The following is a 19432-nucleotide window of genomic DNA, read 5'->3' on the forward strand; positions in this document are numbered from 1 at the left end:
AACATCTATCCAAGTTTTACTTGAGATGCGCATGTGTGTTTTATTGTTTCAACAAAGAAGGTTGATGATGAAGCACGAAAGAGCATCTTTTCATCACAACTGGTCCAAGTGAAGGAAACGATAGAAAGAAGAGAGGGATGGAGAAAAAAATCCAGCCCTGCATACGAGACAATCAATCAAAGCCGCAAAGAAACATCTGGTGGTGCAAACAGACCGACATGATGCGTGCAAGAAAAATTCACTGATGGAGATCAATGGTAGTAAATATTATCCTACAAGACATCAACTAGAAACAATGGAGCATCGACCAAGAAATCAACAATGCCTCACATCAATGCTTGTCAACAGCTCAAAGATCTTGAAGTCACATGTTCACCGGAACTAAAATTCTCACACAAATGGTGTTTGCCCAAAGGGCACCTAAAAAAATGTACTTGAACTTTCACATCAATAAATATTTCTTTTAAAAATAGTAGATAGAAAGGTTGGTAGTGCCAGGAGTTGAAATCCTCAATGTGATGAGCACATATTCAATTCTCTAGCCCCTAACAGGCTCATTATCCAAATTCATTTTTGACTTTAACATGAAAAAATTGTAGAACACTCTATCAGAGCTCCTCAGCATGCTTACCACTACCAAAATCAACCTTTAGATGGACAAGCCCCAAGTGATCTTTGTTGGTAGGACCAACAAGAAGAGAAAGACAATGTTTACTTCAAGGGGAGACAAGAGGAATAAGAAATTGAAAGTGACACTAACAAACAAGGACAAAAACAAGAAGAGCATTTGCTTCCACCACGAGATGAAGGGTCACTAAAAGAGGAAATCCAAGGAGTACGTCAATGAGATAGCTCAAAAAAAATATGAAGATGCTTCAGGTATCTATGTGATAGACAATTGTCTTGTAGATATTCTACATCGCAGGTATTGGGTATTTTGTGTCCTTCTCATATAAGCATCAACTTGCAGGTGCTAACAAGTAAAACAAAGTTAAACAAAGACGTGGTGGAGCTGAGGGTGGATAATGGCATAAGAGCGGGTGATATTAGTGTGGGGACAGTGAACCTAAAGCTTCCATACAAAGATTTCTTATCTTTAGAAAACTGCTATTATGTTTCTATTTTTTGTTTGTATAGAGTTGGGTACACAGTGACCATATTGAACAAATATGGTTTCATTTATTTTAAGGATAAATTTGTATGATAGAGTTAGATACTTTGATATTGATCTCCACTTCTAGGGCAATCTCAAGAAGATAAAATGGGTTTTAATGAAAAATAATAAATCAGAATTGAGAATTAGATCTTTCTAATTTTTTAAGGATTTAATTATGATAGGTGATAAACTGAATTTTTGAGTGATTAAGATGCCTTAATCATTGTCATTGTGCAATTCAGATTATGCAATTAAATTTATAAATTTAACCCAATACTTATATGTATAGTGTGAATATCACGGATCATCCAAGAGAGGCTTAGTAGGTAATGAGATGTTCAAACTGATTAGTGGATTTTGAGCTGAATTTGGGAGAGGAATATATAGGAGATAATAAGATTTCTTGATCTTGTCAAGAAGATTAAGAACCTCAGGATAGGGAAAAAGAAAATAGGATTGTATTTGTGAGAAATCTATTTAGGCTTCTTGATCTTGAAATCAAGATCAAGAAATCATAAATAGAGTAGGGACTAAGCTAATGTAAGTGGGAATGATAATCTATATAGGAGCTGATTCAATTTTATCAAGGGTTTTTAGGAGCTGTCTAATTTTTAAACTAGAAGTAAATGAAATCTATCTAATTTTTAGTTCATTTTTTTTTCAGGGCTCAAGATTCATCTCAAGCAAAATCAGATTCGATTCCTAAAAAGGGCCAGAACATTTTGCCCAAGCCAAGGCGATTTGGAAGAATACAATCTAGAAATGAAGACCAGAAAATGCAATGAAATAAACTCAGAACCTTGTTTGATCCAAAAACTTCCTCCTCTGTCTGCTCAGCTGTGGATGGAAGACTCCAGAATGGATGGAGAGAAAAGAAAAAAGGGTTTAATTACCTTGGGTGAAAGGGTAAAGTCACTTCCCCATTTGCCCTTGGTTGTCCCTTCATTACAACAGTTCTAGAGATTTTCTGGAAATTTCCACCGTTGGATTGAAAGTAGATGAAGTTCAAAACTCGCAATGAAAGTTTGAGCGTGATCCAATGGTGGAGTTGCGAGATATGAGTGTTTGACGTGGGCTGTCTCCCCATTTTACCATTTTCTCTCTCCTCCACCTCCTCGTGTTATGTGCTCATTTTGGCTCTTCTTTCTCCAAATGTTTCCCTCCAAAATCGTCCAATCTCCTGCTGAAACCTATCATCTAAAATATTTTGACTCAAATAATCCTTTTGATAAATGTATAAATATATTCTAATAACAAAAAAGCCCTGGAAGAATACCCAAAGAAAATCAGAAAAATCATATACTCACCAAATTAACGTCATTTTGATTTAGTGCTCAATAAGTGGTTCTAATGCAGATAAATGACAATTCCATATGAGAATATGCATTTAAATCACTTTAATACCCCCAGATAACACATATTTATATCATTTTACAACTGAATTTGTGTGTTATCAATAGGTTTACCATAAATGATCTCTCCTAGAGCTTGAATAGTTTCCCATGCTTGGCATTTTGGAAACAAACAAGAAGAGAATCAATGAAGGAGAAACTCACCAAATCAACCTAAGAACCAAACAATTTTTTTTTATATCAACAGCTTGAAGGGTTGAGTCAACTTTGAATGAGTTTTTTCCCTTCCCATCTCTCCCCAATTAAAAATACCAAACATATCCATTAAATGAAAAGTCTTTTCATTATGGATGACCGTCAAAACCATAATCAGTTGAAATAGAGAGTAGATCTGAATGTTTGATGGACAAAACATCAAACATATCCCATACTTCTCGCTCCCACCAGCTAGCAGATGCAAATGGACCAACAACAAGAGATATTCATGTTACTTCATCTGCAATTGTTTGTGCATTAATTCATGGTTTATAGAATATAATAAGTAAATTATGAGCCACTTCAAATCTTCATGAGTTACTTTGCTCCGTCTAGTGTTGCGTCCTTCATCTACTTGCGTCTTATGCTCTGTCACTTCTTCACTCCACTCGTCATGTCGTGCCTTCACTTGCTTCTTATTGAAGCGAATATGTTTGAAGTTACTGATAAACTAGAATCTTTCAATATCTTGATTCTCATTTTTTATATGGTTGATCTACTCAGCAAATATAGATCGAAACTCAAACCCATGTATAGGTATGAAATTTAAGAACGATGAAATTCAAACTTGTGCCTTTTACGAGTATTAGGGTCCCATTATTGATCCAAATAGTTTGTAGATGAAGGAAAGAAAGATGGAATTACCCCTCTAAATTTCAGTATTAACCTCTTTTTGGATCATTAGGTATGATAGTTCAAATTTGGAGCAATCTCAACCACTTGGTTTTCTCTCTCCTCCTATTTTTTGCCGGATTGCCAGCATGACACATAATTCTAGGAGTAGAAATGTCAAAAGGTTCATTTAAATATTTTAAAAAATTCAATTTTATATTTTATTTTCTTTATGAATTCCATAAAACTTTATTTTCTTTATGAATTCCATAAAACTTTATTTTCTTTATGTATTCCATAAAAATTTTACAAGAAAACTGGAAAATCCATAAAATGAGAATATTTTTTTCTACGCACACACATCTCGTTACATCTCATCTAGGTAACCGAGCACCCTCCCACCTACCCCACACTCTATACAGATATCTGTTGTAAATACATAAATCTTTCTGTATCCCCATTTTTTGAATACATGTGAACTTAAAAATCTCACCATTTTCTATGAAACATATAATCCATGAGATGCCATTCAATATGATACACCATTCATGATTATCTTCTACACAGTCAATATTTTTTTTTTCCATTTCAGCATTGGCCCTTGGATATTGATAAGATGAGCATGATGATAAGTAAGATGTTTCCATCAACCAAGTTCCTCTACTTTTATTGTGTTTTATGTTCAAGTACGATATATTATGAGGTGAATGGCTATAAATGAAATAAAAGGTGTAATCATGGTTTTCATAATTTGAACAATCATGATTGTATGAATTCCTTGTTCTCTTGTTTTCCTTTTGAACTCCTTGATGTATGCCTGATTTGCTCATTCATATTTTTCAGCCTTTTACTGTCTAACTGATATTCTATTACAAACTCCAGAAGTGGGTCATTAAAATTATCATTAGAAGGAGCATAATGGCAGGAATGTAGTCTAGAAAAGGGGAAATAACTTGAGTATCATTAGAATGATAAATTGAATAGGTTTTGACTTCCACCAAGATCTTCAGAAGTGCCTATGTTTTTCATGAAAATAATTTACATTTGGATGATAAGATTCATGAGCATAATTATCATCACAAGTATCATATTATCTCATAATATTGTAATTTTGAGAATTTTGACAACTGAGGATTAAAGTATGACATAAATCTTATGAATATTCCAAATTTGAGGGCCAAAAAACAATACATTCTACTATTATTATTGAAAGAATATTCAGTATATGATAAATTCTCATGGTTTTTAATTTTAGATCAAACATCATGATGAGGATATTTGATGTTATAATATGAATGATGATATTGTCAAAATTCATTTCTAGAATTGTCATGAAAATTGATGTTCTCATCTTCATAAATATTTCATGATACAGGTGAAGATGTTGATATTTTTCTTATTACTAGGCATGATCCTTTCATGCACGCAAATTTTATTATTTATATTTTTATTGAAATATAAGAGATGAAATAAAATGCAAAAATATTCAAATATATAAGTAAAGACTTCACCTAGTTGGTGCTTCCTTCCCCTTATTTTTAAAAAAATTATTCACCTTCCATGTTAGCTAACAAAATGACAAAAAATAAATATGAAATGAGATAATGTTAATCTCAGAAGATTATGATTACAGTGCTTCCCTGACAGCCACAGTAAGTCCCATGTCTAGTTCCTTTTTTCTTTCATTTTATCTATTTGACTTCTAAACATGTTCCTCTTACTTTTTCCGTTTTCATTCTCTCCTATCTCAACCACCTTCTTTGACTATTCTCACCTGGCCATTCACTCTGTTCTTTGGTTATCCTTTTTTCTCTCTCCTACAGCAAGCATTTTCTTTTGAATTCTCTATCTCTCCTAATATGAAGCCTCATGTATTGAATGTTTCTCTCTACAATACAAATGTCCATAACCTCTTTTTCCACATTCTTCTTCTCTTCATCAAAAACTCGTATCCCGTTCTGTGCAACTGTCACTTTATTTTCTTTAAAAGGCAAGGAGTTATCTCATATAATTGGATGAATGTTGAGTATGTAGTTAATGGTTCTTGAAGAAGGTGATTCTTACTTTGGAAATAACCGTTGTGAAAGTGCAGCGACATACCTTGGTATCTTCAGCGATCAACATGGGGTATCTTCAGCAGTACTACTTCACCATCTTCTCTCTTTCTCAGCATAAATTTTCAGGTGCAATTATATGTCATTTCCCTCTCGTCTCTCCCATTTGCTTTGTACCTTGATGTATCGTTTCTTCCATTTATCTCCCTGTGAATATTAAGTCATTTCTCCTTTCCTAAATCATTCCGCCATATCCTGTATTTCTCCTCCTACCGTCCATCCCTCTCCAAACCTTCCTAAACCCTTGGTATCATTGATTACCCTTCCTTTCCTTATTCTCATAAATTACTTCACCACCATATTCCACCTGTGTTTCTACTTGCCTATCCATCTCCCTTCTGTGAATCCTCTCACCCTCATCACCTCAAATAGTACTCATTCTTATTTATTCCGTTGCCAGCATATTCCTCAAGCAGATTTCTGATCAACCGTAAATGGACTATGCAACACTGATTTCAATCAAGATTTTGGTCATATCACTAAGTCACCTTGTGACACCTTAAATTTGAGACAATCATTGCATATTTATTTTCTCTAGGTGGTTGTATGATCACATGTTTACTGCTGTTCTGAAACTTTATTAGTTAGTCATGAACCACAGAATATCATGAAATTAGGGACATCTGAATCATTCCCTTGTTTTGTCATTTCCAAATTCCTAGCTCATAGTATCAGGTCCCACTTGACAGGATTAATTAAACTCATTCAGATCACTCTATTAATTAAACTCGTATAGTATTATTAATTAATTAATAATCTTGTGACTCCCCATGTTTCTTTCACATCAAAGAGAGAGAAATGGAGAAGAAAGACGATGGAGGAAGTCGGAGAAAAAGAAGTGATAAAAATATTTGTGGTCGACAAGCCAATCATAAATTTCATGTCTCGTTAAATATATAATGTATTCATTATAGTGCATGTGTGAGGCTTATAATGAATTCTAGGAGTACATGGTCCGACTTAGTGAATTATGATGTAATCATACTAAGATGACTGTCTCAACACGTGTTCCAAATACTCATATGCCATGTATACTCGAGAAGGACATCAAAGTATCTGGATAGAATAACAGTATCTACTCGTACTCATATGATGTGTATGGTCAATCCCTATACCATTAGTGTGGAAACACTAAGGATGTATAGTGGGTGCTCCTTTGCATTAAAGTTCACCAAAAAGATTTTTAAGAGTTCCTAAATAGTATTATATCAAACTATCGATCAGATTGATTCTGGTCATGGTTGTGTAGGTGTTCCTTAGGCATAAGATACCAAGGACGTCTTGCGGAGTTTTACAAGAACTTCAAGAAGAGTTGGAGAAGAAGTGGATATCCATGAGCAACTTGATCGTGTGGATACGTCTACAGTCCGGACGCATGAATGGTTTCCAAACAATCTCCATGGGAGAAATTCAAGGATGGAAAAAGTTCCCCATAAGGTACATAATATATCTGATATTTTAGAGAACATTTTTTAATCGATCACAACTTCTATTGCATATAAAATAGTTTTTTACCCTCCAATTAAGGCACTACAACCCAACATATAAAATAGTTTTTTAGTCTTGGGGTGTAGATTTATTAACTATTCTGATACATGGGTTAAAGGATCACACACAAATGGTCTTCTGGACATAAGAAGATATATTAATGTTTGGAGGTTTTATGAAATATTTGCACTAATTATAATAGGGTAAGAACCTAAAAAAATTAACCCATGCCAGAATTTTTCAGGGCTCTTCCCCTTCCTCTCCCTTCTCTCCTTATCTCCTTTGCATTCCTGATGCAATTGGGACGATGTAACAATGACGATTGAGAGTAAGTAGGTTCTTCAAGGTGAAGAAGGAGATTCAATGTGCCAGAGATTGAGTGGATTCATCGAGACATCGCATATTTGAACATCTCCACACATCTCACTCGAAGATCCAAGAAACCATGGATGAGATCCATGCCCAAATGATCTGATTATGTTGTGTAGACATCATGTTGATTGTGTTTCAAGTCTTCTGCTGCAGGAATCCCTTTGGTTTCATCCAAATCAAGGCCATAGAATCCAACAGGAAGGAGGAAAGAGAGGGAGATGGTGATGGAGAACAAGGGAGAGAAACAGATTGAGGGAGAGGGAGATAAAGATGGAAGTGCAGAATGAATGGGGGCCATTTTTTGTCCCACATTCACATCAAGCTCACTTTCAATGTCATTGACCCTCATCAACAATGAAAAAATTGTGATATATATGAACTTTGGTATGGTAGGTAATGACATTGATGATAATGAGTTTTACCCTCATTCACATCAAGGTCACCACCAATATCATTCACCCTCATTGACGATGGAAAAATATTGATACTAATCAATATTTGTGTGGGTGGTAATTAGATGGGCATCCTTATATGTTAATGAGTGTGGTTGGTAATTAGATGGGCATCCTTATATGTTAATGAATGTGGTTGGTTATTAGATGGGCATCCTGCCTGTTAATGAGTGTGGTTGGTAAGTAGATGGGCATCCTTGCCTGTTAATGAGTGTGGTTGGTAAGTAGATGGGCATCCTTTCCTGTTAATAAGTGTGGTAGCCATCCTTGCATATTAATGAGTGTGGTTGAAGGATGGATAAAAGTTTATCATCCATTTCATCCCAACCCGTCATTGTGGTCCTTCATACGGGTGGATGGATGACTGATGATAAAAAATGGTGGACAAACGATGGAGAGTTATAAAGGGAAACAGACTAGTGAATGAACAGGGCTGATGACAGAATAGAAATGATGACTTAATGTGGATAGATGATGATCATGATGACAATGGGTCCTCTGGAGGGATGACTGAATGCACATATCTGCAGTTCTATCATGTATATCCATAACCAGCATTCATCACCGTACCCCATCCTAAGACTGTTTTCCATCCATTTGGTCCAAACTCATAAAAGATAATGTAAAAGTGGGGAAATAAAAAAAATCATTTGGATAAATATTCTTCAAAGATTTATATTCTATGGTGTATTTAATATAAAAAATATAAACTTAGGTCCTGTACAATTAATGTCTTACAACACTGATTATCACCGTGACAATGTCTCCAATGGGGACAACTGTCTCTGAGGAGGACAATGAACATAGAAGTGGAGGATAATCATTCTCTAGGAGAATTGTCATGGACTAGGATGATGACACTTGTTGACTAGGATGGCAATTTCCCTGGACGATGAATTTCTGCAGACGATGATGAGTGTCAGTACGAAAGTGACGTCAATGGAAGAGTCTTTGGTGTTCACAACTATATTTACAATGTTGTGGGAACATTGTCAAATGCATTGTCAACAATGATGATCAATGTCAATGATGAGGATGGTGATTGTTGATGATGAGGATGATGACCTTTGATGACATTGATGATGATGTCATATGTTGTTGATGTTCATTATGATTGTTGTCATCAATGGGACAATGAATGATAAGGACAACTACTGTCATTGTTGATAATGATGATGATGAAGACGATGCTTGTGGATGGAAACATCAGAGCAATTCTACGTCAACATCATGTGTCAATGTCAATTGTAAGTGGTTGTTCAGTCTCATCCCGTTCATCCAACATGTAACATGGAGCTGGACCTCTACAAAGTAGAGATAACCATCAAGAAGGAATTCATTAGCATTATCAGGCCATTCAAAACCAGCTTATGCCCTCTCTCTTCCCCCCCTTTCCCTCTCACTCTCTCCCCCCTCTTACACACTCTCTCTCCCTCTCCCTCTCTCTCACTCTCATTATTGCTCTTTCACACTCTCTCTACATATCTCACCTTCACTCTCTCTCTCTCTCTCTCTCTCTCTCTCTCTCTCTCTCTCTTTCTCTCTCTTTGTTGAAGGAAATCCCAAGATGTTAAATTAAATGCATCAAACACCGATCAATAAAAATTTATGTGCGGTAACAATAGATGGTAGGCATGCACTTGTTGTATGCTACAACAGGGAAACTCCTCATAGATCCCCCACAACAAGGGAGTAATCCCAAGGGAATTACCAAAAAGAAGATAATTAGGGGAAAGAGAGTGAGAGATTTAAGAAGACTTAAGGAATGAGCAAAGAAGATGAAATTTCACAAGAGTGATAGAAGTTCGGACGACTGTAGTTTGCATTAGGGTTGACCAGGGGATAAAACTCTCCTTTTTAGGGGTTGACAAGTCAAACTCCCCCTTTCCCCATTCCAGATAAGGGGCTGGCAAAATGCCAACAATCTCTCTCACTCTCTCACTCCCCTCTCCCTCTCTCTATCTTTTTCTCTCTCTAGAATTCTCTGTCTCTCTTCTGGAGCCCATCTCTCTCTCTCTCTCTCTCTCTCTCTCTCTCTCTCTCTCTCTCTCTCTCTCTCTCTCTCTCCCTCTCTCTCTCTCTCTCTCTCTCTCTCTCTCTCTCTCTCTCTCTCTCTCTCTCTCTCTCTCTCTCTCTCTCTCTCTCTCTCTCTCTCTCTCTCTCTCTCTCTCTCTCTCTCTCTCTCTCTCTCCCTATCTCTCTCTCTGTGTCTAGTTCTTCATCCATAATCCGCCATCACGTACAAATGATGGAACAGGAATGATGATGGAATGGTGTGGATGAAAAACTTGGACTGATGACAATCAAGACAAAAATGAACCCCGTGAATGGATAACTGAATGGACAGCTGTTAAGTCTTGTCCCCTCCTTCCAAATCCATCATCTGTCCAATGATCCTACTTCATCCCTACCACTGCTGATGATGTCCCATTTATTTTGCACAACTATACCCATATTTTTTCATTTTGTTTACGACTATCAAACTATTGGTTTATGTAGTCAGCTGACATGCAATGGACATTTACATCCTCTTAATGGGCCTTTGATATTTATTGCTGGACCGATTGCACTGGGAAAACTCATCCAGAGATTAAATAAAGTAGGAATGGATAAATAACACATAAATTGAGGGCTATGCGGATCCTTGGACATATATGAAATGGAACAAAGATGGACCAAGCTACTTATGGATGTCACCACAATTAACATCACTACGTTTGGGCTATCAAACACGTGTAATTTGAGTGAGATTGTCATGGCGCAAAAGCAGATATGGTTTGATATTCCCTTGTTGCTACCTATATATGTAAACAACCATTATTGACTGAGCCTAACTTGAGAGTGGATAGGAACCTAAGTGGAACTATTACTTTTGTAGGCCAAATGAGGACATGTTTGTCACTAACCCTAGGATGACAGCCTAACATCATGTTGGACATTAATGTATTGGAAAAGGTAGAAAGTTGTTAGGCTATCTTCTCTTTCTTGGGCCTGTATGCATTTGTCTAGAGTTGCAGTTCTGGGCTCCAACATTTTTTCATCCCTCATTCTTCCATAAATCAACAATTTGAGCCTATCAAATTGTATTGCACTTCAATCCTTAGAGAGATGAGGAGAGCATGTGAGATGAAAAACCCAAAACTGAGAGAGAGGGAGAGGCTTTGTGAGTTGGGCATTGTATTCAACAAACCCAAAACAGGGTCCTATTCAATGAAGCAAACAAATTCAAACACACTAAATCCTATGAGGTAAGAGACAGAAGAGATACAGCAAGATATCATAACTATGCAAGAAGCTGAAAATTCCATTTCTATTAAACCAGGCAAAAACCCAAAAAATTTCCATCCATTGGAGAGAGAGAGAGAGAGAGGTGGACAGGACCAGTCCTCTTCCTTCTCAGCCTGACATTCTGGGCTATCACTTTCCGATTAGCAGTTTCCAGAGAAGAGACATGGGCATATACAGAGAGAATCAACCTCAGTCATAGGAAGAAGAAGATGAAGAAGAAGAAGTCGGAGACGTGGACGAGTCGGACGAGCGTACGAAGAACTTGGCAACCGCCTGATAGAGCTGCTTCTCCTCAAAGGGCTTGGACACGTACCCGTCCATGCCACTTTTCATGCACTCTTCGTACGTGGCTTGTATCACGTCCGCCGTCATCGCCAGCACCGGCAGATGCCACTCCCTCCCCCCCTCCTCTCTTGCTTCGTTCTCCATCTGCCTTATCCTCCTCGTCGCCTCGAACCTGCAATATCACAGAGAGAGATCACTGATCAATAGAAACATTGGGGAGAGAATAGGTAGATGAATGAATTTCCAGATAAATGGAGAGATTAGCTAGATAAATGGGAGAAAATAGATAGATAAATGAATAGAAACAAGCAACAGGTAGAGAGAGAACAGTAGATAATAGAATAAGAGCGGAGAAGGAGAGATAAATCTGCAGAAGTAGGAACGACAGAGAGATACAGGTGGAGGTAAATGTGCAGGAACAGCAAATGCAACACAAAAAAGAGTGAGAGGGACGCATAGAAGAGGCATAGGGAGATATAAATAAGTAGAAAGATAGAAAGATATGAATTTATCTGTATTTCTCTACATGAATAATATATGTACAGAAACACGGATCAAAAGTTATAGAGAGAGAGAGAGGAAGAGAAGCAAAGAACAGGAGTCTAGATATAAAGATAGATGGACAGAGAAACAAGGATCAAATGATGCACAGGGAGAGGGAGAACTATACATAGGTAAATGGATAGAGGATGGATGGATGGATTAGATAGATATTGAAAGAGAGATTTGATAGATAAAGCAATAATTTAGATAAGACAGACAAACCGAAAGATGGAGAAATAAGAATCAAAAGATGTCGACACATAAATACACTGATATATAGACATAAAGAAAGATAGATAGAGAAACAAGAATCAATTGAGCCCAAGATGTGGAGAGAGAATCAAGGATACAGAGGTCAAGAGAGATAAACAAGGATAGAAAGACAGGGGGATAAACAAGAGTAGAATGGCGTGGAGAGAAACAAGAATCAAAAAGGAGTGGAGAGAGAAAATTTGAGCCCAAGATGTGGAGAGAGAATCAAGGATACAGAGGTCAAGAGAGATAAACAAGGATAGAAAGACAGAGGGAGAGAGAAACGTACCCGTCCATCTCGGGCATCTGGACGTCCATGAAGCAGGCATCAAAGTTGTGGGGGATTCTGAGGAGAGTGATGGCATCCTTTCCGCTGTTGGCGCACTCCACCACCGCGCCGTGCTTGCTCAGGGCCGCCGCAGCAATCCTCCTGTTCACACTGTTATCATCCACCACCAGAATTCTCTTCCCCACCAACACACCCCTCAGCACACCCCCCTGTCCCGGCCCCTCCCCCCTCTTCCTCCCTCCAACCACCTTCTCCAACCCCGCCGCCACGGTGCTTGCTCTCAACGGCTTCCCTATCGTCGAGTCCGACGCCACCCCCACGCCGCCGCTTCCCACCACCACCACCGGAACCCCCTCCTGACCCACCCCTTCCCGCCACGAATCCTTCTCCACAACCACCACGTCGACTTGACGTCCCTCGTCCTCCACCACCTCCACGCCCAGCCGCCTCAAGTGGTACGCTGCCACCGCCCTTCGCACCCGCAGCCCGTCAACCACGGCCGCCCGCGTGCCCCGGAAGCTTGGGACGGCATCGGTGCCATTGTCGCTGCAAAGCTTGAAGACGGCGGTAAAGGTGAAGGTGCTGCCGACGCGGGGGCGGCTGATGAAGGAGATGTGACCGCCCATGAGCTCGACGAGACACTTGGTAATGCTCAGGCCAATGCCGGTGCCACCGTAGTGGCGGGAGGTGGAGCTGTCCACCTGCATGAAAGGCGTGAAGACTCGGTCCTGGGCGTGTATGGGGATGCCGATGCCCGTGTCCTCCACGCTCACCATCACCGCCACGTCGTCCCCGCCGTGTGCTGCTGCCGCCTCGTCATCTGCCAGCAGGCGTTCAAACCTGGCCCACCCGTTCCCCCCGTCTGCCGTCTCCAAGCCGCTCAGAGTCCCAAACGAGTCCGCTGCCCTTCCGTCCCTCTCCTCGCTGACTTCAGCTGCCACGGCACCTGGCCCACGGCCAGCCAGATGGACTTGGATGAATATGTGGCCTCTCTCTGTGAACTGTGGAAAACAACTTTCAATTATGTAAATAATTAAAAAATTAGCCATACAAGAAAAATCTTTGGTACCACCATTTGTTCAAGACGCGGAGGATTTGTATAAAATAATTTCTAAATCTTTGGTATCAAGAGGTTTTGAAATTTTGAGCAACAAAGTTAGTCCAATGCGCGGATGATTAATCACGGGATTTTTTTTGAAGAAACGATTAATCATGAGATATTCACAAACATAAGTAATCATGAGATAACTACATAAAATAATTCCAAAACTAGCTGAATCAAAGGGTTAGAGCATTAAGGCATCAAAATTAGTTTGAGGCATGGATGATTAATTATGAGAAATCTTAAACAACAAGAATTAAAAAAGTTGGCATGGAATAAGTACCTGGAAAACAATTAACGAGGATCAAAATTCGTCAAACATAAAAAATCCCAAGCAAAACCGAATCAGCAAATTAGAAATTTCTGGTACAAAAATTAGCCAAACGATCAGCATAAAAATTAGTCATAACTTCCCGGGATAAAATTTTGTAAAGAAAAGTTGACAACCGGGCAGAATAAATGGTGATCTGGTTCTCATTCTAACAGGAGAGAGAAAACAACACTCGACGATGCATTAGTTTTTTTACCTTAATAGAGTTGCCAACAAGGTTAGTGATGATCTGCCGGAACCTCCCTGGGTCGCCCATGAGGATTTCAGGGACCTTGTCGGACACAAACACGGCGAGCTGCAGATTTCATGTGATAATTAAGGAGAGATAAAGAGAGAGAGCGAGGTTAGGTTAGAGAGACAAATTATGCAGGCAGGCAATAGCAGCTCACCTCGATGCCCGACTTGGCTGAGAAAAGGGAGATGACGTCATCCAGAATGGATCGGATGTCAAAGGGCACGGCTTCAATCTCCAGCTTGCCAGCTTCAATCTTCGCTCTGTCAAGGACTTCGTTTATGAGCGAGATCAGGGCCTTGCCACAGACCTGCGCAGTCTGAGCATAATCCTTCTGTGTTGAGCTCAGCTCCGTGTCCAGTAGCATGTCCAGCATTCCTGCTCGTAAACCCACAAAAAGTTTTCAAAGCCGGCCACTACAACTCAAACATGGTTTTGATGCACAAGGACATAACGGATTCTATCTAGATTCTACTTTTTCGAAACCAATTTAACAATTTATTCGACAAACAAAATGGTCAACAGGTACAGTTTTAGCATAGGTTTAATTCACACTATGGAATAATTCGCACTTTATCTTTTGATGAGCATTTACCACCTGAATGGAGGAAAAACATAGGCTTCACTCATTACTAAGTAATTACTTAAGAGTTGGTACTCATCACATAATGCTTTAGTACAAATTTTACCATTTTATTCTGCCAAAAAAAGACATCATCCACAGATCCAACTATACCACAGGTTCGATTCACACTCCCTCTTTTGATAAATATTTAACCAAAAAGAGGAAAAACTAATTTCTCGTCCATTTTCTCAGTATTTCCTTACGAGTTAATATCTATCATAATATAAAGTCATTAATAATTCCACAAGTTTCGACGAATAAAATCTTCGTCCGCAGATGCAATTAAAACATGGGTTTGGTTCACAATTCATCTTCTAACGAATATCTTCGTCTATTTTAAAGTGCTTCATTAAGTAATAATAGTAATGCAGAGTAATTCGTGGCTCATTTACTACTTTATTCGCTCCAAAAAAAATGTGAATGGCCTCGAGGGGATATATTACCTAAGACGCCGTGCATTGGAGTCCGAATCTCATGGGAGACAGTCGCCAAGAACTGCAGGAAAGCAAGAGAGATGGATTGAGTGGGAGATTGTCAACGTTGAACCACACAAACGAATGTAGGCCGAGTCAAACATGCCTGGGATTTGGCCACGTCTGCAGCCTCAGCCTGGACTTTGAGCTCTTCCATCTTGCGGCAGTCCTCGACGACAGTGGCGTAGCGGTTGTAGGCTGTGAAGATGATGTACCCAATCAGCATCACGATCACAAACACGCCAGTGGGCGTGTAGATAGCTGACCAAGGGATCGGTGGCTTCTGGCTAAATCTGGCAGTTGATGAAGAGAGGGACAGTAAGCAATAGAACATCGAGAGATAGAGATTGAGAGAAGGAATTTGAGAGGACTAACGCTGAAAGAGAAACAATATTATGCCCAATATGCGAGAAGATAAAGAGAAGAAATTCAAGAGAACTGGGGGAACTTTGAAAGCGAAGCGAGATTATGCCTGATTGAAGACATGAAAAAGTAGAGAGAAAATTAATTTATGAGAGCTGGTGAAAAAGTAGGAGAAGAAAATGTTGTAGAGAGATAGGGAGAGGCGGGGTTTTCCAGATATCCCCTATGCATATCATTAACATTCGAGAGCAGAGGATGAGAGTAGTGTGAGTGAGAGAGAGAGAGAGATAGAGAGAGAAAAGGGAGTCAATGCAACTGGGGAAAACGCTGAAAGAGAAGCAGGACTTTGCATGAAATGAGAGAACAAAGGAATTATGGTTGTCAACAGAGGGCTGAAGGGACACAGTAGGTAGAGATGGAGAGAGAAATAGATACAGGGAGATAGAGAGAGAAAGAGAAGAGGGAAGTGAAAGAGCAAGGGTTTCTATTTTTAGCACCTGCACACCATCTGGTGCTTGCGAAACGGGTCCCCAAACTCGAGCATGCTGAAGTGGGAGAGAGCGCTATAGCCGACCATATCCTCGGGACCATACATGATCAAGGGCATCGATGTATTGGTGACATCATAGACATTGACCACGATCTCTGTGTTGCCAGCGAGTTGCTTCAGCAGGGTCTCCACCAGCGTCTCAACGTCGAAGCCACCACCGAGATATCTGTTTGTCCAAATCAAGTCTTCACCCAAGAAACAAAACTAACCCATAATTCTTTCTTCTTATAATTCGCTCCAGTGAATAGCTTCAGAAACATTCATTAAATCTTGAAAAGAGATGTGGATTATTCAAGAATAGAAGTCAATTTTCCTTTGTTAAAAAAAAAAAGAAGGTATCAGTATACTTCTAGGAAATGGTTTCAGGGGATTCAGCCAATTGTCTCGAATGTGGGATATGATTGAGAAATAGGAAATCTTTTCAGAAAGAAACATTAGAGAAATAGGAAGTCGTTGGTTTCAATTTAAAATAATAATGAATCGAGAACAAAGGTGTGGATTACTCAAGTATCGAAGTCGATTTTGCTTCGTAATAATATGGTATCTATGAAATTCTATGAAATGGTTTCACAGGATTCAGACAGTTGTCTCGAATGTGGAATATCACTGAGGAATAGGAAGAAGCGAGTTTAAATTTAAAACAGCCATCGAATCGAGAACAGAGATGAGGATTACTCAAGAATCAAAGTCGATTATATTTTGTAAAAAGATGGTATCGATGAACTTCCATGAAATGGTTTCACGGGATTCAGCCAACTGAGAAATAGGAATCCACGTCGTTCAATTCAAAACATTAGAGAGAGGGGTTCTCACCCGGCAGTAACTTCCTCCCGTTCTTCAACAGAGGCGGTTTGAGAGAGATGCCTTCCATACACTGGAAAGGTGAAAACAACTCCCAGATGATTGGACTCCAGCAGCCTGAACGGACAGGTAAGAACAGCTTTGCCAGTGGCCCTAGCCCGCAAAATATTCTCTCGATCCTCCTGCAATCCCAGAAAAAAAAAATCAAGAATTTCCACCTGAATAAACACAATTCGCAAACTCCCAAGAGTAATCAATCAAGGGTTAAGCGAATTCACCTCCCCAGACATCATATCAAGACCCTTTAAATAAGAAATCGTTTCCTGAGCGAAGATCACCGGTGCGTACTCGTCCTGCTCCGGCGAAGGCTCGCGCTTGATTGTCCTGATCGCCCAGCCATGTTGTTCCTCGAACTTGAATCTCTCCGATCGCATCACTCTCTGCGCGTACGCCACACCGCCGAACAGCGGCCTCTCGAACGCCGTCATCGCCGTGTACTCGGCGAATGTCTCCTGCGAAGAAGAATCAGAGGGAATAAGAGAGAGGGGTTTGGAGATTTTTCGATTACCTGATCAATGGCAGATGGGTTTTTGTGGAGGTGGAAGGTCTCCTGGAATGGAGAATCAGAGGGAAGAAGAGAGAGGAGTTTGGAGATTTTTCGATTACTTGATCGAAGATGGCAGATGGGTTTTTGTGGAGGTGGAAGGTCTCCTGGAATGGAGAATCAGAGGGAAGAAGAGAGAAGAGTTTGGAGATTTTTCGATTACTTGATCATCGATGGCAGATGGGTTTTTGTGGAGGTGGAAGGTCTCCTGGAATGGAGAATCAGAGGGAGGAAGAGAGAGGGGTTTAGAGATTTTTCGATTACCTGATCGATGGCAGATGGGTTTTTGTGGAGGTGGAAGGTGGAGACGAGAATGGCGAGGGCGTGGACGTGATTCACGCTGACGGCGAACTGGTCTTGCAGCATCCTCGCCCTGTCCTCGCACATACTCTGAAGAAGTTTATCGGCGTTCTCCATGTTGTAGCGGATCATGCCGAGATGAACTACAGTACTGATTGCCATTGAAGCGATCACCCATACCACCGCCTGAGCGCTCTTGTTCTTGGCCAATCTCGCCGCCCGATTGCCCCGTCCCGTCGAAATCCCCATCATTCTCAGCTTCGTTTCCCTATCGTGCAGATTCAATCGTCAACAAATTTCAGGAGCAGGCCTGTGATTTCAGAAATTTTAGTTTACCTGTATGAACAGTAAGAATCTTGGTGATTCTCGGTGTTTGTTTGTTCTCCTGTATCAGTGGGGTTGCGATGCCGTTCCTCTTTATCAGAACAAGCCAGACCAAACTCTGGATTCAACCGAGCGCGCCATTAATGAACGACGCAGTTTTTGGCAAACACCTTCGTAGCGGCCGCTCCAGTCTTCATCATCATCATCATAATCTTTTTCTTCTTGGGTTTCCTTCCACTACAGCATCCGCCTCCCCTTCGAATTCTACAAACTCATACTCTTCGCGGCCTTGATTTCAGCTCAGGTATAGGAATATCGAACCGCCGCCTCCCCGATCCACCTTCCATGCGCCAAATCAGCACACAACTTCCTCCCGTCCTCATTCCCTGAGCTCGCCGATCAGCACATCCAACGAAAATCTCCAAGGATCGCGATCAAAAACACCGATAAATCAGCCTAAATCGCCTCTTCTTTCACCGAAGTTCTTCTGCGATCCTCCAAAAAATCGCAAAAACGGGGCGAGATCCCGACCAAAACCTGATAAATCACCCGAAAATGCCTCTGTTTTCACCGACGTTCTTCTGCGATCCTTTGCAAATCGCAAAATCGCGGCCAGATCCCGACCAAAACCCTGGTAAATCAGCCGAACTCGATGCCGTTTGAACTGCCGTTTCTCTCGATCAGAACAAGGAACAGATCAGGATCGAAATCTCAAGAACATCGATCGACAATCACCAAAAACTATCGAAGATCCCGCCGCCGGAAGAAGAAATTCCTCCGCGCCAAGCTCGAATGAGAGAAGTAAATGTGAAATACTCCCCAACTCTCGATCGACTGCTTCCCTTCTGCCGAGGGCACGTGACAAATATCGGATATTCCAATTATTTAAAAATTCCGCTCATCTTTATGCATGCGGACGGACAGGATTATCCTGTCCCCGATCAACGGCTACGGTTATCCGGAATGGCCTTGGTGGGACCCACGATGGAGCAGTTGAACAGCGCTCTGGGTGGTCCCAGAACAGTCTGCCACTGTCATTTTCATGCAATGACATTTATACCCTTTCTACTTTATTGAAATTACCGCGGGTACCATGACTCTGATTGGAATATCTCAACGGCTCGGCGAGCTGCCGCACTTTCCAGATTGGTAGCGCTGTCGGCGGCGTCTGGCCGTCCGATCTTGCGGTCGTGAGTGCTCATCGACGGTCAGGATCGAGCCAGCGCAACGGCTCGCTTTTCCCGTCGCCGAGAAATTAAAAGAAATCAC

At 40.4% G+C, this 19432-nt stretch overlaps 1 protein-coding gene across 1 annotated transcript; it reads right to left on the reverse strand.

The window, feature by feature from the left end:
* Positions 1 to 11087: 11087 nt before the first annotated feature.
* On the reverse strand, positions 11088 to 19005 carry WOL (CHASE domain containing histidine kinase protein). Its single transcript, XM_078573426.1, has 11 exons — positions 18176 to 19005; positions 17804 to 18107; positions 17214 to 17447; positions 16948 to 17117; positions 16082 to 16300; positions 15328 to 15514; positions 15192 to 15243; positions 14281 to 14501; positions 14088 to 14186; positions 12459 to 13459; positions 11088 to 11546 (listed from the first exon to the last, which is right to left on the reverse strand). Exons 2-11 carry the CDS (start codon positions 18089 to 18091, stop codon positions 11279 to 11281), a joined length of 2739 nt encoding a protein of 912 aa, XP_078429552.1. The 5' UTR covers positions 18092 to 18107; positions 18176 to 19005; the 3' UTR covers positions 11088 to 11278.
* Positions 19006 to 19432: the final 427 nt, after the last annotated feature.

This window comes from Wolffia australiana, chromosome 4 (assembly GCF_029677425.1).
Source record: "Wolffia australiana isolate 7733 chromosome 4, ASM2967742v1".
NCBI lineage: Eukaryota > Viridiplantae > Streptophyta > Magnoliopsida > Alismatales > Araceae > Wolffia > Wolffia australiana.

What these genes read in the sequence shown, in the direction of transcription:
- WOL (XM_078573426.1), bottom strand. Translation starts at nt 18,091, where the DNA reads ATGATGGGGATTTCGACGGGACGGGGCAATCGGGCGGCGAGATTGGCC. An exon ending in TTGATATGATGTCTGGGGAG is followed by an intron (nt 17,118 to 17,213) that starts GTGAATTCGCTT and finishes CTGGGATTGCAG; the next exon opens with GAGGATCGAGAGAATATTTT. An exon ending in CGGGAGGAAGTTACTGCCGG is followed by an intron (nt 16,301 to 16,947) that starts GTGAGAACCCCT and finishes TTGGACAAACAG; the next exon opens with ATATCTCGGTGGTGGCTTCG.